The sequence below is a fragment of the Moschus berezovskii genome, chromosome 14 (assembly GCF_049115385.1).
Source record: "Moschus berezovskii isolate FMDL1 chromosome 14, NW_MosBer_1.0, whole genome shotgun sequence".
NCBI lineage: Eukaryota > Metazoa > Chordata > Mammalia > Artiodactyla > Moschidae > Moschus > Moschus berezovskii.
In genome coordinates, this window is record NC_142473.1 from 47213021 (window position 1) to 47234753 (window position 21733).

Consider the following 21733-nt stretch of genomic DNA (forward strand, 5'->3'; position numbering starts at 1 on the left):
ATAAGTGATACCATGCAGTATTTGTCTTTCTTTGCCTGGTTTATTTCACTTAACCATAATACCCTTTAATTTCATCCATGTTGTTCCAAGTACAGGATTTTTTCCCTTTGTAAGGCTGAATAACATTGCATATATAAACTACATTTTCTTTATCCATTCATTCTTTGATGGATACTTAGGTTGCTTCCACACCTTGGGTGTTGTGAATAATTCTGCAATGAACATGGGAGTACAGATTTCCCTGTAAGATACTGATTTTCTTTGCATTGTATATATACCCAGAAGTGGGATTCTTAGATCATATGATAGTCCTGTTTTTAGTTACTTAAGGAACCTCCAGTTGTTTTCCATAGCGACTGTACTAGTTTACTTTCCTGCCAACAGTGTGCAAGGATTCCCTTTTCTCTATATCCTCCTCAGCAATTTTTTCTTGTCTTTTTGGTAATTCAGTTCAGTCGCTCAGTCATGTCCAACCCTTTGTGAACCCATGAACCGCAGCACGCCAGCCTCCCTGCCCATCGCCAACTCCCAGAGTCCACCCAAACCCATGTCCATTGAGTCGGTGATGCCAACAAACCATCTCATCCTCTGTCGTCTGCTTCTCCTCCTGCCCTCAATCTTTCCCAGCATCAAGGTCTTTTCAAAATGAGTCAGCTCTTCGCATCAGGTGGCTGTAGTATTGGAGTTTCAGCTTCAAAATCAGTCCTACCAATGAACACACAGGACTGATCTGCTTTAGGATGGACTGGTTGGATCTCCTTGCAGTCCAAGGGACTCTCAAGAGTCTTCTCCAACACCACAGTTCAAAAACATCAATTCTTCAGTGCTCAGCATTCTTTATAGTCCAACTCTCACATCCGTACATGACCACTGGAAAAACCATAGCCTTGACGAGACGGACCTTTGTTGGCAAAGTAATGTCTCTGCTTTTTAATATGCTGTCTAGGTTGGTCATAACTTTCCTTCCAAGGAGTAAGCGTCTTTTAATTTCATGGATGCAGTCACCATTTGCAGTGATTTTGGAGCCCAGAAAAATAAAGTCAGCCACTGTTTCCACTGTTTCTCCATTTGCCATTAAGTGATGGGACCAGATGCAATGATCTTCCTTTTCTGAATGTTGAGCTTTAAGCCAACTTCTTCACTTTCCTCTTTCCCTTTCATCAAGAGGCTCTTAGTTCCTCTTCACTTTCTGCCATAAGGGTGGTGTCATCTGCATATCTAAGGTTAGTGATATTTCTCCTGGCAATCTTGATTCCAGCTTGTGCTTCATCCAACCCAACATTTCTCATGTTGTACTCTGCATAATAGCCATTCTGATAATGAGGTTACAGCTCACTGTGGTTTTGATTTGCATTTCTCTGATTATTAACAATACGGAGTACCTTTTCATGTACCTGTTGGCCATTTATATGTCTTTGAAAAAAATGTTCAGTTCTTTTGCCCATTTTTTAATTGAGTTATTTGATCTTTTTTGCTCTTGAGTTGTATGAGGTCCTTGAATATTTTGGCTATGAACTCTTTATTGGATTTATGATTTGCAGATATTTTCTCCTGTTGCATGGGTTGCCTTTTCATTTTGTTGATGGTTTTCTCTGATGTGCAGAAACTTTTTAGTTTGATGTAGTCAATGGCAAGCCACTCCAGTACTCTTGCCTGGAAAATCCCATGGACGGAGGAGCCTGGTAGGCTCTAGTCCATGGGGTTGCTACGAGTCAGACATGACTGAGCGACTTCACTTTCACTTTTCACTTTCACACATTGGAGAAGGAAATGGCAACCCGCTCCAGTGTTCTTGCCTGGAGAATCCCAGGGACAGGGGAGCCTGGTGGGCTGCCATCTGTGGGGTCACACAGAGTTGGACACGACTGAAGTGACTTAGCAGCAGCAGTCCCATTTGTTTAGATTTGCTTTTGTTGCCTTTAAGTGTCAGATCTAAAACATGATTGCCAAGAATAATGTCCAGGAGCTTACCACCTGTGTTTTCTCCTAGGAGTTTTATTGCTTCAGATCTTGTATTCGTCTTTAATCCAGTTTGAGTTGATTTTTGTGTATGGTATAAGATAGAAGTCTAGTTTCATTTTTCATGTGGATATCCAATTTTCCCATCCTGCCTTTATTTTAAAATCAAAACATAAATGTGATTCCAGAGTATTGACTGCCTTCTTATTTGCAGGGCAGCAAAGGACACACATACATAAAGAATAGACTTTCCGTCACTGTGGGTGAGGGAGATAGTGGGATGATCTGAAAGAGTAGTATTGAATCATATACATTCTGTTCAGTTCAGTTCAGTCGTGCCCAACTCTTTCGACCCCGTGAATCACAGCACGCCAGGCCTCCCTGTCCATCACCAACTCCCGGAGTTCACTCAAACTCATGTCCATCGAGTAGGTGATGCCATCCAGCCATCTCATTCTCTGTCGTCCCCGTCTCCTCCCACTCCCAATCACTCCCAGCATCAGAGTCTTTTCCAGTGAGTCAACTCGTCGCATGAGATGGCCAAAGTATTGGAGTTTCAGCTTTAGCATCAGTCCTTCCAATGAACACCCAGGACTGATCTCCTTTAGAATGGACTGGTTGGATCTCCCTGCAATCCAAGGGACTCTCAAGAGTCTTCTTCAGCACCACAGTTCAAAAGCGTCAATTCTTCGGCGATCAGCTTTCTTCACAGTCCAACTCTCACATCCATACATGACCACAGGAAAAACCATAGCCTTGACTAACGGACCTTTGTTGGCAAAGTAATGTCTCTGCTTTTTAATATACTATCTAGGTTGGTCATAACTTTCCTTCCAAGGAGCAAGCGTCTTTTAATTTCATGGCTGCAATCAGCATCTGCAGTGATTTTGGAGCCCAAAAAAATAAAGTCTGACACTGTTTCTCCACTGTTTCCCCATCTATTTCCCATGAAGTGATGGGACCAGATGCCATGATCTTCGTTTTCTGAATGTTGAGCTTCAAGCCAACCTTTTCACTCTCCTCTTTCACTTTCATCAAGAGGCTTTTTAGTTCCTCTAGCCAGTGGGAATTTGCTCTATGATGCAGGAAACCCAAAGCTTTGACAACCTATAGGGTTGGTATAGGGAGAGAGCTGGGAGGAAGGTTTAAAAGGAAGGGAACATGTGCTTGCCTGTGGCTCATGTTGATGCATGGCAGAAACCATCACCATATTGTAAAGTAATTATCCTCCAGTTTAAAAAAACGAACTAGTGTTTGCACAACAGTAAGGACACTGCCCACTGCCCTCATAGAAGTTTCTTACATAAGCCTGAGTCTTCCTTGTAAAACCAAGCTTCTCTCTCCTAATATGTTATCTTTGCTGATGTATTCATGGATCCTGATGGTTAATATAAATTCTTTTTGTTTGCTCTTTATGGAAATGAGCTGTTTCCCCCTTAGAAATGGGAGCCACATTGATTAGCAGCCGTATCTCAGAGACCTTATTCTACCAGTCACCTTTCTTTTTCAATTCTCTCCCTTGGATTTTCCTCCTTAGTGTGTGTGGGTCCCTTCTAATTCTTACAGAATCAAAGGATTACATAGAATGTTAGTATTCATCTGGCTCAGTACTACCAAGATTCATTCAGCCACCCATTTGGATGTCATGACTCTTCCACAGCTTCCTTCCCTTGACAGCTATGAGCATTTACACCCAGGGCCTTTGTTTTATTCTACTCACTTATACCCTCATCACGTCACCAGTAACCTCTTTGATTCTCAAGTTTCTTGGCTTTTTCTCAGTCTTCATTTTACTGAATTTCATGAAGCTTTCAATACCATTGGTCATTTCTTCTCCTGACATCTATAGTATTCTGCTCAGTCGCGTCTGACACTTTGTGGCCCCATCACTCTAGCCCACCTGACTCCTTTGCCCATGGAATTTTCCAGGCAAGAATACTGGAGTGGGGTGCCATTTCCTACTCCAGGGGATCTTCCTGACCCAGGGATTGAACCTGTGTCTCTTGCGTCTCCTGCATTGGCAAGTAGATTCTTTACCACTAGTACCACCTGGGAAGCCTGACATCTATAGTATTGCTTTCTTCTAATTTCTTTCCCATCTTGATTTTCCTTTATTCCTTCTATATAAGCATATATCTTCCCCAGGTTTCTGTCTTTAGCTGCTTCTCCTCATTCCTCTCTCTCCACTTTCCTAGCAGCTGCACCATTTTACATTCCTACTGAGATTTCCTGACTTTCCCATTCCCCAACATTTCACCCAAAGGGTTTTGGCATCATTGATATTTCTTGCCTGATCCATAACAAAATTTTACATGCAAACTCTTCATAGGTAACACTAAGAAAAAAATACACTATTTCAATTATAACTTACATCCCAGTCTTGCTGCTGCTGCTGCTGCTGAGTCACTTCAGTCGTGTCCAACTCTGTGTGACCCCATAGACGGAAGCCCACCAGGCTCCCCCTTCCCTGGGATTCTCCAGGCAAGAACACTGGAGTGGGTTGCCATTTCCTTCTCCAATGTGTGAAAGTGAAAAGTGAAAGTGAAGTCGCTCAGTCGTGTCCGACCCTTAGCGACCCCACGGACTGCAGCCTATCAGGCTCCTCCATCCATGGGATTTTCTAGGCAATAGTACTGGAGTGGCTTGCCATTGCCTTCTCCGTCTTAGAGAAGTTAAAATGTGGAGGGAAAAGGTGTATCTTACGTTCAGTGAAATGCAGTAATTACATATATTTAAACTCCCTCCAAAATTTTTTGGACGAATTGCACAGCTATGAACATAAACAGGAAAGTAAAAGTAGCTACTCACCAACAGTGTATGAAAATATCTTTCTCAAATGTATTTTCACATCAAAAGCATGTGCTTCAGGACAGTGTTTTTTTCCGGCTCTTTTTTCACAATTATCTAGGTAAGTCTTAATGACAATTTAGAATAAAAGTAAAAACCCCTTAGTACAGTAAATAATGTATCATAGATTTTTGTTTCCATATATTTGTGATTTCTGATAAATGTCCTAATAATGCTCGTTTCTCTTTGATTTCTTTAAGGATTGTTCCAGTTTAGAAGAATATAACATTGCTGCAGCATTACTCCCTCTGACTAGTGCTTTCTATAGGGTAAGTTTTAGTGGTCTATATGTAAGTCATTTTGATTTATATAAATGTATTCAGCTTGATTTATCATAGAACTACATCAGTCCCATCTCCTGACTATATCTAAGACACATCTGTGGTTATATTTATTATAACATTTGTTGCATACTATGTGTAAAAAATGATATACATGTTAAATTATCTCCTAAGATATAACCCCACCACTCTATCCCTACTTCATTGTTCTTTAGAGCAACTTAATAATCTGAAATTATGTATTGTTTAGTTTATATTTGACTGCTGTCTGCCACCAAAGCAAACAAATTTGGTGGGATATTATCTGTCTTATTCATTGCTATCTCCAGTGTTAATCAGTAAGTCTCTACTGAATGAGTGAATGAACGAATGAACATGCTAGATAAATAAATGTAAGGCAGAAATTAGAGATTAACTTCATTGGCCACTTCTGTGAACCTTCTTAAAATTTTCTGGAGTGTTCAGTGCTTTTCTTAATTCTATCACATATTGTAGTTCTCCTGTCCATGCCTTTCAAATTCTTATGGCAAATAAATCCAGCAAATTCTTATTCTCTCTTTTCCTGTGAAGACTTGTAAGGAGTTAAATAGCCACACTCTGAAGAGCACATTGATTCAGTTCAGTTCAGTCACTCAGTCGTGTCCGACTCTTTGCAACCCAATGAATCACAACACGCCAGTCCTCCCTGTCCATCACCAACTCCCGGAGTTCACTCAAACTCATGTCCATCGAGTCGGTGATGCCATCCAGCCATCTCATCCTCGGTCGTCCCCTTCTCCTCCCACCCCCAACCTTTCCCAGCATCAGACTCTTTTCCAGTGAGTCAACTCGTCGCATGAGGTGGCCAAAGTATTGGAGTTTCAGCTTCAGCATCAGTCCTTCCAATGAACATAGGAAACAATAAACCTGTGACAGCCAGGCTGCCTCATGGTCCAGCTATGTGCAGTTAGCCTCAGGAAGCCCAGGACTTCAGACAGGTGTTATGGAAGGACTTCTAGCTTAAGCTACTTCTTGTTTCATGGACTCTAAGTCAAGAGAGATTATCAGATATTCCCAGATCTGTTTTAGTGGAGAACTAACTAGGCATCAGATAAAGTGCTTTAGCTGATTCGTAAAAATGATCCATGCCCTTAGATGCTGGCAGATTCTCTTGCTCTTTTTGTTCTGCCTGTCCTTTCTGTTTCATCCACCATTTCTGACTGAAGAGGTCTAGTTCTCTTCCTGCACTTAGTATGTGCTCAATAAATATTTCTTGATAAGACCAATTTTTAAAAAACTTTACTTCAAATGGTTTGTCCACAGTCTCTGAGTTAAAAGTCTTAACCCAAACATTCTCCATAATCAGGAGCCCTTTCTCTGCTGCTAAGTCCCTGCATATTCCTTTTTCTTCCTCGTTACCTTCCCATACTCTTCAAAAACAGAATATGAAATTTATGAGACTCACACTTCTGAGATCTGGCAGGTCATACTGAGCATCCTCAGGAAACAAGGACAAATCTCAAAAATTTTAATCAAATGAATTTGGCTTTAGAAACTGAAGACAACCAGCTAGAGCTTGGGCATTATCTTTTGGTTTTCCCTTAACCGGTCTCTAGGCCTACTCTAGCTTTTTTTAAATGCATCCATACCATTCTTCTCTGAGCTCTCCTTAGTGGTTCTTCATCTTACTCCTCTCCTAACATGAAGAACAATGTTACAAAAGTAGGTCAGGCTCTCCTGTGTCTTAAACCACCAAGGAAATTTGTCTCCATATCCAGAGTAACCAGAAAAACTTTCTTCTAACTAGCCTTCATATGGACCCTCACATGGGCATTTGTTAAAGAAAATAGCATTGAAAAATTTTCCCACTTTAACATCTAAGATATTTATTTCTATATAAATCTACGTTTAAAAAATAAGAAGAAATGTAGGGAAAATAAGAACTGACAGTAGAAACTCAGTTGCTCAAGAAATCCAAACTACTGAAGGCTTTTTCTTAAGCTGGATTATTAACCTGTTTCATAGTGTGTATTAGTGAGGATTTGGTCATCAAGCAAAAGCACCATGAGTGATAGGAAGTAAGGAATCTATTGTAGGGACCAACTTTTATATTGTTATAGAAGATGGAGAAGAAGTTTATGGAAAGCTTCAAATTAGGGTCTACCTGTTGGCCTAATGTCACTGTAGGTCATCAGGGCAGCAGCAGGAAGAAAAGCTGGGCATGACAGAGAGAAGAACAAGGGCAAAGTAGAATCTGTGTATGTCTCTCATGTCCTCTAACCTCAAGGAAGGAGGTGACCTGAAAAAGAAGCCGTGTGGTTGGCCATGGAGCTACATGTGTGCCTAGCTCTGAGTAGGAGTAGCTAATGGAAGAGATCCAACAGGAACTGGAAGAAATGTGAGCCTAGTTCTTCCCACACATTAAGATGATCCAGCAGGTTAGTTATAAAAGTGTATGAGGTACAGCAGCACCTGGCTGTACTGACCTTCAGAGTGTAGTGGCCACTGCTTCATTTTTGCCTTCCAAATCTTAGACACATTTCTCTGTCGTTAACCCTAACCTGGACTCATGGGGCAAAGAGAGTTCTGGGAAATATAGTTCTAGCTTAGCTTAGTCTACACAGTGCAAAACCATTACACTGTGTTTTTTGTTTGTTTGTTTCATGCGTGTGTTTAATACAGTTAGTTACAAGCAGGGATGCATGCCGTGCTTCTCTCTGTGTTATCAAACAATAATATAGACTTGCATTTTATGATGAGTTTATAGATTTTATTCTTTATTGTTGGCTTGGCTTGATTTTACTTGGTTTGTTTTGGTTTAATTTGGGCATGAATTACTCAAGGTCCAGTCAGGAACCAAAAACTATAACAGTATTATGAGCAGGAAAAATTTAATATAAGGAGTTGTTAAGTAGTGATAGGGGATTAACTACTAAGAAGTACAGAGGATTTTAAAGAATACAGAAATAGCAGATAAAGGGAGCAGCTGGGCTAAGGTTCAGGCAGAATACCCACAAAAGGAGCAGATTTGGAGAGGGCCACTCTCCAACAAGACTGAGATTCAGACCTTGTTGGAGAGTCATTGCCATGACCGCTGGATTGCACTGAAGTGAAGTTCACTGAGGAACAAGCAGGAAACTGCCTGCTGGAGTTCTGACAAGCAAGACTTGCTGGAAATCCACCATCTCTGGGGTACCACTGAAACTTGCAAAGTGGTGAGCGCGTCTGGGTGTCCCACACACAACCAACAGGAACAAGAAGGAAAAAGCACACCAGAACCATGAAAAGACCAATTCATCCTGTAGTGTCCCAGCTGACAAAGCTTAATATATTGTGCCAGCTGGAAAAAAAAAAACATTGACAGGTCCAGCCGTAGTACCACAAAGCAAGGCAAAGGCAGGTAGATCCGGAGGAGAGAGGCTCTGCATTGATAAGGAGTAGATCATATTGATTCTTAGATACTTTCTGAGTTTCTGTCTTACAGGAAATTATTGCTGATGCATAGTGGATTTGTTAATTCAGGAAAATTCTGTAGATGTAAATTGCATTATCCTGGCCTCTGATTGCACATGAGCCATACTCATACTGTTCAAAGGGTGTAAATTCCTGAGTCTTGCTCAGCATTGCTTCAGAAAATGGACTCAGCTGCTTGTCTTGCTAAAACTTGCTTTGAAAATATTTTTTAATAACATTTATTAGTCTTTTTTTTTTCAATGCACCAAAAGTTTATTGAGCATCTCAACAAAAAAGGCTGCTGTACCAGACAACATCTTGGGCAGCAAGATGAATGAAACATTGATGGGGCCACTAGGAACTTATATTAGTCTTTATAATGTAATAAATAATAAACAAACTCGCCCAGTTTCATCAGTCAGGTGGATATTTTCTTAAAGCAGTATATATGCATGGTTAGAAAATTCAGATGGTACAGAGAGATAGAAAATGCAAAATAAACACTTTCCCACCTCTACTTCATTTCTTCTGACAGTTGGTTTCCTCCTGGGGGGGTGGGAATGTATTTTTGCTAGAATATACAGATAAGATTATTTTTTAACTAAAGGTCCCACCACTTCATGGGAAATAGATGGAAAAACAGTGGAAACAGTGTCAGACTTTATTTTTTTGGGCTCCAAAATCACTGCAGATGCTGATTGCAGCCATGAAATTAAAAGACGCTTACTCCTTGGAAGGAAAGTTATGACCAACCTTGATAATATATTAAAAAGCAGAGACATTACTTTGCCAACCAAGGTCCGTCTAGTCAAGGCTATGGTTTTTCCCGTGGTCATGTATGGATGTGAGAGTTGGACTGTGAAGAAAGCTGATCGCCAAAGAATTGATGTTTTTGAACTGTGGTGCTAGAGAAGACTCTTGAGAGTTCCTTGTACCGCAAGGAGATCCAACCAGTCCATTCTAAGGGAGATCGATCCTGGGTGTTCATTGGAAGGACTGATGCTAAAGCTGAGACTGCAATACTTTGGCCACCTCATGCGAAGAGTTGACTCACTGGAAAAGACTCTGATGCTGGGAAAGGTTGGGGGTGGGAGGAGAAGGGGACGACCGAGGATGAGATGGCTGGATGGCATCACCAACTCTGTGGACTTGAGTCTGGGTGAGCTCCAGGAGTTGGTGATGGACAGGGAGGCCTGGTGTGCTGTGATTCATGGGGTCGCGGAGAGTCAGAGAGTCGGACACGACTGAGCGACTGAACTGAACTGAACTGAACTGAAAGTGATCACACTGTGTTCTCACCTGGCTTTTTTCACTTAGTAGTATATCTTGGAGATCCTTCGTATACCTAATTAATATATAGCATATATACCTAATTATTTTTTAATGACTGCATATATGTATCCATATATATGTCTTTTTAATAGTGGAACTCAAAACCTGCTCTAAGTAAGGTGATGGGAGAGATGATGGATCAGGTGCCTGTGTTGTTGGTTTTTTTGAAAAATATATAAGCTATTTTTTTTAATTGAAGTATAGTTGATTCACAATATTAGTGAATTAGTGTTAATTTCAGATGTACAGCAGAGTGATTTTTTTTTTCAGGTTATACCCACTGAGTTATTGTTGTTTTTGTCTAGTCACTAAGTTGTATCCAACTCTTTTGCAACCCCAGGGACTGTAGCCTACCAAGCTCCTATGTCCATGGGATTACAAGATATTTAATATAATCCCCTGTGCTCTACAGTAAATGCTTGTTGCTTATCTACTTTATGTATAGTAATTTGTATCCTTCCTTCCTCTCCTTTGGTAACCATAAGTTTATTTTCTGTATCTGTGGTTCTGTTTCTGTTTTATATATAGATTCATTTGTATTATTATTAGATTCCACATATATGTGATACCATACAGTATTTGTCTTTCTCCATCTGACTTATTTCATGAAGTATAATATTCACTACATCCATCTGTTTTACTACAGATGGTAGAATTTCTTTCTTTTATGGCTGCATACTATTCCACTGTGTGTATATATACACACCATTTCTTCTTAAGCCAGTTGTCTGTTGATGGGCATATGAATTGTTTCCATGTCTTGGCTTTTGTAAATAGTACTGCTGTGAACATTGGGATGCATGCATCTTTTTGAATTATAGTTTTCTCTTTTTTCAGATATATACCCAGGAGTGGGATTACAGGATCATATGGTAGCTCTAATTTTAGTTTTTTAAGAAACTTCCTTACTGTCTTCCATAGTGGCTGCACAAATTTACATTCCCACCAATAGAGTACAAGGATTTCTTCCCTTTTCTCCACACCCTCTCCAGAATTTATTATTCATAGACTTTGATGATAGTTATTCTACCCAATGTGAGATGATACTTCACCGTGGCTTTGATTTCTATTTCTCTAGTAATTAGCAGTGTCAAACATCTTTTCAAGTGTCTCTTCACCGTCTTATGTCTTCTTTGGAAAAATGCCTGTGTAGGGCTTCTGCCCATTTTTTGATTGAATTGTTTTTTCAATAGTGAGTAATATAAGCTGTTTATATATTTTGGATATCAATCCCTTGTCAGTCACATCATTTGCAAGTATTTTCTCCCATTTCATAGACTGTCTTTTCATTTTGATGGTTTACTTTGCTGTGCAAAAGCTTTCAAGTTTGATTAGGTTCCATTTGTTTGTTTTTGTTTTTATTTCTTTTGCATTGTGAGAATTATATAAGAAAATATTGCTACAGGTTATGTCAGATAATATTTTGCCTATATTCTCTTCTAGGAATTTTAGGGTGTCATGTCATAGGTCTTTAACCCATTCTGAGTTTATTTATTTGTCTATATGGTATAACAGAGTGTTCTAATTTCATTGATTTACACATAGCTGTCCAAAATTTCCCAACACCATTTATTGAAGAGATTATCTTTTATCCATTGTATATTCTTGCCTCTTTTCAGTTCAGTTCAGTTCAGTTCAGTTCAGTCGCTCAGTTGTGTCCGACTCTCCGTGACCCCATGAATCACAGCACGCCAGGCCTCCCTATCCATCACCAACTCCCGGAGTTCACTCAAACTCATGTCCACAGAGTTGGTGATGCCATCCAGCCATCTCATTCTCTGTTGTCCCCTTCTCCTCCCGCCCCCAACCTTTCCCAGCATTAGAGTCTTTTCCAGTGAGTCAACTCGTCGCATGAGATGGCCAAAGTATCGCAGTTTCAGCTTTAGCATCAGTCCTTCCAATGAACACCCAGGATTGATCTCCTTTAGAATGGACTGGTTGGATCTCCTTGCAGTCCAAGGGACTCTCAAGAGTCTTCTCCAACACCACAGTTCAAAAGCATCAATTCTTCGGCGATCAGCTTTCTTCACAGTCCAACTCTCACATCCATACATGACCACGGGAAAAACCATAGCCTTGACTAGATGGACCTTTGTTGGCAAAGTAATGTCTCTGCTTTTTAATATATTATCAAGGTTGGTCATAACTTTCCTTCCAAGGAGTAAGCGTCTTTTAATTTCATGGCTGCAATCAGCATCTGCAGTGATTTTGGAGCCCAAAAAAATAAAGTCTGACACTGCCTCTTTTATCGTAGATTAATTGACTTCAGATGTACAAGCTTATTTCTGGGCTCTCTATTCTGTTGCATTGATCTATATGTCTGTTTTTGTGTCAGTACCACACTGTTTTGATTATTATAGCTTTGTAATATGGTCTGAAGTGTAGATGGGTTACTTCTCCAGCTTTGTTGTTCTTCCTCAGGATTGCTTGTTAATTCTGGGCCTTTTATGATTCCATATAAATTTTAGAAATCTTTGTTCTAGTTCTGTGGAAGATGTCATAGATATTTTGATAGAGGTTCATTAAATCTGTGGATTGCTTTAGGTATTATAGCCATTTTAACAATGTTAATTCTTTCAGTCTAAGAGCATGGAATATCTTCCTATTTCTTTGAATCATTTTCAGTTTCCTTTATCAGTGATTTCTAGTTTTCAGGATGTATAGTTTCTTTTTAATTTAAAAGATAATTATGCATATACTTACCCTTCTCATAAAAGTAGAGTGTTTTATTGGCCCAGATTAAACACATGTCTCTCTTTTAGAGCTTTGCTTAGACTAAAAGATGTACCACTTTTGACATTATCTATATGAGATCTTTGGGAATTTGTTACATCACGGCCACCATAAATTTAGGTGTCTTTTTTCCTCTACAGTTCTTTCAGACCTTTTTCTACTTTAAGAAACTTGTATTTAATGTGTCTTTAACTTATGAAGCCTTTCTTGAAGGTTGTACCTTAACAGCTAGATTTAAATTATTAGGGTTAGTTTTATGGTGAAAAATAATAATTTTTACATTTTATTACATTTATTGTTTATATGGTGCTTTCATTCTCAGTTCAGAAGACGTTTTTTAGGTATGCCAAATACTGTCTTATGTTTGTTGCTGAGTTACAGGTGAATAACATGGTCCTTACCCTCAATAAAACATACTGTCTAATGTTATATCTTTTAATTAACTACTGGCAGAGGAACTCTTTCACAGTTATTGAATAACAGTGGGCTACTCATTCTGAAAGAGATGGGAATCCCAGACCACCTGACCTGCCTCTTGAGAAACCTGTATGCAACAGTTAGAACTGGACATGGAACAACAGACTGGTTCCAAATAGGAAAAGGAGTACGTCAAGGTTGTATATTGTCACCCTGCTTATTTAACTTATATGCAGAGTATATCATGAGGAACGCTGGGCTGGAAGAAGCACAAGCTTGAATCAAGATTGCCGGGAGAAATATCAATAACCTCAGATATGCAGATGATACCACCCTTCTGGCAGAAAGTGAAGAGAAACTCAAAGGCCTCTTGATGAAAGTGAAAGAGGAGAGTGAAAAGGTTGGCTTGAAGCTCAACATTCAGAAAACGAAGATCATGGCATCTGGTCCCATCACTTCATGGGAAATAGATGGGGAAACAGTGGAAACAGTGTCAGACTTTATTTTTGGGGGCTCCAAAATCACTGCAGATGCTGATTGCAGCCATGAATTAAAAGACGCTTACTCCTTGGAAGGAAAGTTATGACCAACCTTGATAGTATATTAAAAAGCAGAGACATTACTTTGCCAACCAAGGTCCATCTAGTCAAGGCTATGGTTTTTCCCGTGGTCATGTATGGATGTGAGAGTTGGACTGTGAAGAAAGCTGATCACCAAAGAATTGATGCTTTTGAACTGTGGTGCTGGAGAAGACTCTTGAGAGTCCCTTGGACTGCAAGGAGATCCAACGAGTCCATTCTAAAGGAGATCAACTCTGGGTGTTCTTTGGAAGGACTGATGCTAAAGCTGAAACTCCAATACTTTGGCCACCTCATGCGATGAGTTGACTCACTGGAAAAGAGTCTGATGCTGGGAGGGATTGGGGGTGGGAGGAGATGGGGACGACAGAGAATGAGATGGCTGGATGGCATCACCGACTCGATGGACATGAGTTTGAGTGAACTCCGGGAGTTGGTGATGGACAGGGAGGCCTGGCGTGCTGTGATTCATGGGGTCGCAAAGAGTCGGACACAACTGAGCGACTGAACCGAATTCTTTGTTTACTTGCTGCTGCTGCTAAGTCACTTCAGTCATGTCTGACTCTGTGTGACTCCAGAGACGGCAGCCTACCAGGCTCTTCTCTCCCCGGGATTCTCCAGGCAAGAACACTGGAGTGGGTTGCCATTTCCTTCTCCAATGCATGAGAGTGAAAAGTGAAAGTGAAGTCGCTCAGTCGTGTCCGACTCTTGGTAATCCCATGGACTGCAGCCCACCAGGCTCCTTCGTGCATGGGATTTTCCAGGCAAGAGTACTGGAGTGGGGTTTATTCAAAGATCGTGTTAAATGAAGAACCATTTAACATGGTAGTAGTGAGCAACCGTAAAGGCTATGAACCACCATTTAATACCTTCTCCTCAGTGATCTATGTACCTTAGAGTTGAAAATGAAAGTGTTAGTCATTCTCTTTGAGACCCCCTGGACTGTAGCCTGATGGGCTTCTCTGTCCATGGAATTCTCTAAACAAGAATACTGGAGTGGGTTGCCATTCCCTTCTCCAGAGGCTCTTCCTGACTCAAGGATGGAACGTGGGTCTCCTGCGTTGCAGGTGGATTCTTTACCGTCTGAGTGACCAGGGAAGCCCTACCTTAGAGTTATGCTGTTGCAATTCTTAATAACCCAGGTAATCTGGAGAGAGTCCTATCAAAGTATGACAAATCCCTCTCATTACTTCTGTGAGGCACATCTGTTCATTACTGATACTCAAAATGACTCACAGGAGAGATGACACTTTCTCCTTTGGCACCAGTTGTCGTTTATATTTACCCGAGGAGAAAAATCAGCACCCTATTTATGTTAAATTCAAGCACCATAACGTGTTGCCTTCCCAAATTCCAAAGATTTCCCACTGTGGATGGCACTTTGAGAATGTTTGATTGATTGATCTAGGTCTCATTCAGCATAAAAGCATTACTCAGGCTCTCATTCGCAGTAGAAGTAGATTTCTTCTTCAAAATTCTCATTTCATTTAGTACATAAAAAGGTCTTTTCTAAAATGTAGTCACATGGAAGATTTATTTTTATTACTACATTTATTGAGGTATAATTTAAATACCATGAATATCCACTCCTTTTAAGTTTCATTTCAGTGACTTTTAGTGTACTTACAGCATTGTATAAATATCACCACCATATTATTTTAGAACATTTCCATCACCCCCAAAAGAAATCTCATGCCCATTTAGCCACTCTCCATTCTCTGGCAACCACTAATATACTTTCTATCTCTATAAATTTGCATTTTGTGCATATTTTATATAAATGGTATCATATGTATATTCTTTCATGTCTGACTTCTTTCAGTAAGCATAATGTATTTGAAGTTCATCTATGGTTTTTTGAGAATTTCTTCAGGGCTGTTTAAATTATTAATGAAAAAATTTTCACACTCTGAGTGCTTATGTCACCTTCTGTAATTTTCACCTTATTTCAAATTGTACCTAATTCAAATGTAATATATAATTAATTATCTTTCAGTAAATACATTAGGAAAACATATGAGATGTAAAGCATGATTTCTCAATTTGAAGAAATATATTTCACATTTCTGTCTATATGATTTTATGGGATTTTTTTTAATTTCCATTGCTAAATTTTAACTTTTTCTGATACATTCTAAATGAACATCTACTAGCTTATCTCACTAAAAAAATTTGAGACCTAGATATCATTTCTATTTCAAAATATAAGAGCCCAAAGCAAGTATATTCAGCATGTTGTGATAGGAAAATCTGAAAAATGTCATTTGTATAAACCTAGGTTACCTAATCAGTCAGAGAAGCAGAAAGTTAACATTAAAGCATGAAAAAAATATCTGAATTTGCTGTTTCATCTCCTGAACAATTATTTTCCTGCCACCAGACTCTAACAGTAATTCTGCCCCCCGACACCTGCCCCCCAAAATAAATGAACTAAAATCTATAATCCGTATGTTTCATATCAAAGCTTGATGTCTCTTATGTAAGCCTGTGCACCTAAGAGAGAATAGTAAAGAACAAAAGTCTAAAGGAAGGTCATGGGAATAATAACATTTATTGAATTTTTGCTATGTTCAAGATGCTACATTTGGTTTACTATACCTAATCCAAGTCAGTGAGTATTATTATTTCCATTTTAAGACAAAAGAAGCTATCCCTCAGAGAATCTGTACCACTGAGCCAGTATGTGGCAGAGCTGGAACTCAAACACAGTTCTACTTGACTCCAAAGCCTCGTACTCTTTAACTGTGATAGAATTCCCCACGTGAGTCCCAGTTATGCAGCGTACTCTTTGAGCTTTTTTGTCTCTCTGCTTAGAGGTGTTGAACTGGCATCACTCCTACCTCCTCATTCCTTCAGCCGTTTTCATCCATATATCCAGCAAGGATATTTCATTAAGCTTTGTCTTGGAGGAGGCAAAAGTTAGGAAATGCTGATTGTTTGTTTGTTATGGTTAATTTAAGAAATAACTATCCCACGACATTATTTATAAATCTCTAACTAACACATATTTCTAATATAAAGCATACTAAGTACACAGGATCTCACCAGATGCACTTTTGTATTTCTTTTACTTTAGAATTTACTTGAATAACTAACTGACTTTGCCTGTTAGTAATTAATATGGACTCTACTTTTCGCACAATAGATATAGAAGCTTCTAACGGATGGAAGATTGCTGCTGGAAGAAAAATCTTTTTGTCATAAAAAATAGATATTTCACCAGTCTTCATCTTTCTGCCTTTGGTACATGACAAGAGAGTTTCTTAAAAATCTGGAAAATACGAAAAGAATTTTGTTTTCTTAGACTTCATGATCTGGATACATTGCATTTCCTATAAAAGATCTCAAAGGATTACATTTTTGGCCCAGAAAAGGAGAGAGATGATAAAGGGTCTTTTTTCATCTTTTTTTTTCCTGCTGTAAAATCACATACTAATCTTAAAAATAAGTCAGCAGAAAAACAATTCAGAGTGAAGACAGTCATCAACACTGGGCTGAATCCAAATTTGGCCTGGAAAAGATATGAATATGTTTACATCAGCAGATGCTTCCAGTACAGCAGAATTTTAGAATGGCCAGAAAAACAGTATCTTGCTTTTACTTCCTCTACCTTCTTCCTTTCTTAAGGACAGTATAGCATTCCTTCCTCCTCCTGCCTCTAAACACATTCTCTTCTTGCTTCTCTTGCTCTTTCTTTCCAGTTTTACACAGCTGCTCCTTTCTCCTGGTCCTCCTGGAAAGCCTCTGTAATTATATAACTAGTTTGGAATTACTATTTTTTATTGTTGTTATTGTTTAATCACTTAAGTCGTGTCCAACTCTTTTTCGACCCCGTGGACTGTACTTTGACAAGCTCCTCTGTCCGTGGGATTTTCCAGGCAAGAATACTATATGGGTTGCCATTCCTTCTCCAGAGGATCTTCCTGACCCAGGGATCAAACCTTGGTCTCCTGCATTGGCAGGCAGATTCTTTACCTCTGAGCCACCAGGGTAGCCCCATTTTTTATTAATACTAGTTTAATATTCATAATTTAATAATACAAGGCAGTTATAGAATAATTACTCAAAAGCTTGAGAGTTGATATTAATTATTATTGTGTTTTCCAGTGAAGAATTAATACATATTTATGGAGCATTTTTCTTGACTGTTCAACTTTTTCATATTATGTTCAGAGGTTGGATGCCCTTTTGTTCATTCTTCGGGAAATAAGACAGCCTACTAGTACAACTGAGTTTAATAAACATTGAATACTTACTACCATGGTCCAGATGTTAGTAATACATGGTAAATAGTCATGGTTTCTACCCTTAAGGAGCACACACTTACAGAGAAGACAGATTAGTAAAATAAATTACAGCGTAACTGTTCTAAAACAGGTATAAGTAGTATACATTAATTCCTGGTGCAGCAGGGAACACTAGAAATTAATTATTGACATTTGTGCCTTGAAAGACAAATAGGCATTTGTCTCACAGGTGGTGATGACGTGAGAAGTGGGTGGGCTGGGAAGACATAAATATTACAGGCACAAAAGATACCATGAATCCCTTATTGGGAATTATAACTATAGAGGTGGAGGCACAAAGCCAAGGTAGTTGGTGGCTATTCCGTGAAGGGCTTCGTGTGCCATGTTAAGTAATTTGAATAACATTGTATAAATAACAGACATTTTTTACTTCTATGCTCATAATTTTTTTTAAAGGTTTAAACTAATAGCAAAAACAAGATTTGAAGGAACATAGTTACTTGTAAATATAAAGTTACTTTAACCACTTTGGTAGAAAATTTTATTTCAACAAAATCTCTGAGTGTTTGCTTTGTGTAAAACTCTGTCCTACAAATTGTGTGAGTTCTGAAGATGCATAAGACTTGCTTTCTGCTATCCATTGATTATCTAGTAGGATCAGTTCAGTTCAGTCGCTCAGTCGTGTCCGACTCTTTGCGACCCCATAAATCACAGCACACCAGGCCCCACGGTCCATCATCAACTCCCGGAGTTCACTCAAACCCATGTCCATCGAGTCGGTGATGCCATCCAGCCATCTCATTCTCTGTTGTCCCCTTCTCCTCCCGCTCCCAAGCACTCCCAGCATCAGAGTCTTTTCCAGTGAGTCAACTCGTCGCATGAGGTGGCCAAAGTATTCGAGTTTCATCTTTAGCATAAGTCCTTCCAATGAACACCCAGGGTTGATCTCCTTTAGAATGGACTCGTTGGATCTCCTTGCAGTCCAAGGGACCTCAAGAGTCTTCTCCAGCACCACAGTTCAAAAGCATCAATTATTCGGCAATCAGCTTTCTTCCCAGTCCAACTCTCACATCCATACATGACCACGGGAAAAACCATAACCTTGACTAGACGGACCTTTGTTGGCAAAGTAATGTCTCTGCTTTTTAATATGCTGTCTAGGTTGGTCATAACTTTCCTTCCAAGGAGTAAGCATCTTTTAATTTCATGGCTGCAATCAGCATCTGCAGTGATTTTGGAACCCAAATAAATAAAGTCTGACACTGTTTCCACTGTTTCTCCATCTATCTGCTATGAAGTGATGGGACCAGATGCCATGATCTTTGTTTTCTGAATGTTGAGCTTCAAGCCAACCTTTTCACTCTCCTCTTTCACTTTCATCAAGAGGCTTTTTAGTTCCTCCTCGCTTTCTGCCATAAGGGTGGTCTTATCTGCGTATCTGAGGTTATTCATGTTTCTCCCGGCAATAGATAGGCCTAAAAATGACTAGTACAAAGTAGACTAGAAAGAAACAAGGTGAACTGTTAGACTGAGTAGGAGTGTGTCAGGGATTAAGGAGACTAACCTAGTATTTATTTTTTTAAAATCCTCTGTAATCTCCCTTACATAATGACACCATGATTTGTGGGAATTCTGTTTTCTCTTCCTCCCTTTCCCTCTGGGTTCAGGTCTTAATGTGTTTGAGTTTTGTCCCCTCCCTCACATGGGGGCCTTCTCCCATAGGCTTTCTAATCAGTTTTCCACGCTTTCCAGGGCATAATTGTCCTTCTCTCCTAATTTCCTTCTTTTCAGAGCCTTTTTCTATTATTTCTTCTGCTTCATCCAGCCTTAGAGCATCCTTCGACATTAATATATGTGAAAGCTACACAAATCAAGACACTATCATTAATGTTGTAGAAAAAGTTACTCACAAAGGATAATTTGTTACCAGTAATTAGCCTTCAACCTCAAGATTTATTACCAATATTCAATCAAAACTGTTAACTCCAATTGTTCTCTCAGAAATATCCACCTTGGAGGAGGGACCTGCTGTTTCTTCCATTATTATTGTATAACAGAGTCAAGTTTGAAATACAAACTACCATTCAAAGTGGAGGTCTAACCAGATTCTTTGGAACAGAAAGATGGTCTGACTTTACTCTCTTTGTTTATGTATATGTATAGTTCTGAAATTTGATCCCTTAAATGAGTGTCTATTGTAGTAAGAGGTTAGGAGAACATGGTATGAGTACAATTATTGTAAAGGGTATTCAGTGTACTAAGAAGAGATCAGAATCTTGGTTATATATCAGCTAAATGCCCGACATTTTGCATGAGTACTTTGAGGGACTAGCCTAACTTTAAAAGGAGAGTTATAAATGCATATTTAAAATATGTATGTGGAATGTATTCAGTTCAGTTCAGTCACTCAGTCGTGTCCGACTCTCCACGACCCCATGAATCACAGCACACCAGGCCTCCCTGTCCATCACCAACTCCTGGAGTTCACTCAAACTTATGTCCACAGAGTCATCCAGCCATCTCTGTCTCTGTTGTCCCCTTCTCCTCCCGTCCCCAACCTTTCCCAGCATCAGAGTCTTTTCCTGCGAATCAACTCGTCACATGAGGTGGCCAAAGTATTGCGGTTTCAGCTTTAGCATCAGTCCTTCGAATGAACACCCAGGATCGATCTCCCTTAGAATGGACTGGTTGGATCTCCTTGCAGTCCAGGGGACTCTCAAGAGTCTTCTCCAACACCACAGTTCAAAAGCATCAATTCTTCGGTGATCAGCTTTCTTCACAGTCCAACTCTCACATCCATACATGACCACAGGAAAAACCATAGCCTGACTAGACGGACTTTTGTTGGCAAAGTAATGTCTCTAGACACTATTTATTTAAATATTCTTAAAAGATTCTATATAATCGTAGTGTATAATTACTTGTTTTTACTCAGCTTAGTTTCCTGGCTAAAACTGGTTGATTTATTTGTTTAATTTGGATCACACCAAACTGAATATTACTTGTAACCTCCTTATTTGTGTGTGATCTAGATCTAACTACAGAAATTGTCTGTGTATTTCCCCAGAGTCACTAGGGCCCAATTTAACTGAATGATAGATTAGGAATAATGATACCAGTAAGATCCTGTGTATAACCTGTCTGTTGAATATGACAGGCATTAATGTTAATTTTGCATATCTATTATAGCTATTGGCTATTGAAAGAGAATAAGTAAAAGAATAATAAAAATCATAATTATTTTTATTGAGTACTTCTGACTTACCAGGAGCTAAACTAAATGTTTTTTATATGTATAGGATAATAGTAACTATTATTATTCCCATTTTTTAAATATTATTATGCTATTTTTAAAAATTCTGTCTTAACTCATGATCGGACTTCTTGTCATCTAAAATTTGAGATTGTCTGAAACTCAGGTATCTAGGTTTTAGAAAACAAGGTGAAAGCTCATGAAGTAATTTTTTTCTTTCATGGGTTTTCTAATACTTGATAGTTTTTATTTTTTATTTTTTTGGCTTTAACAAATTAGTTTATTCTTCTGAATAGGTAATACAAGCACATCATATACAACTCTAAATGTGAAAAGAGAAACAGTAGAGCTCTTCCTCCTCTCCATGCCCATCCTCCAGCTCCTCAGTTCTTGCTGCCAAAGGAACTGAGGTAAAAAACTCTTTGGAGTGCTTTTGTTTTCTGAGATTCTATCTCCATAACCTGGCAGTGATTTATAGGAAATAACTATAATCAATGATTTATAACGGAGAAGTATAACCAAGATGAAAAAGGCAAATAAATCCTGGTTGGCACATTATTTACATAGACAAAAATGCCGAACTGTGATCTGTGGACCAAATCAAGCCTCTGCTTGACATTCCAGAGTGCATTTTAATTGAAATCTGTAAGACTG

The 21733-nt window shown here is 39.1% G+C and overlaps 1 protein-coding gene across 4 annotated transcripts in view; it reads left to right on the forward strand.

Moving 5' to 3' along the window:
• Positions 1-21733, forward strand: part of SBF2 (SET binding factor 2) — a 491894-nt gene that overhangs the window by 354682 nt on the left and 115479 nt on the right. For all 4 annotated transcript variants that reach the window (XM_055423393.2, XM_055423395.2, XM_055423394.2 and 1 more), the window contains exon 17: positions 5007-5075. In XM_055423393.2, coding sequence (XP_055279368.1) covers positions 5007-5075 — 69 coding nt within the window. The remainder of the gene's footprint in view (positions 1-5006; positions 5076-21733) is intronic.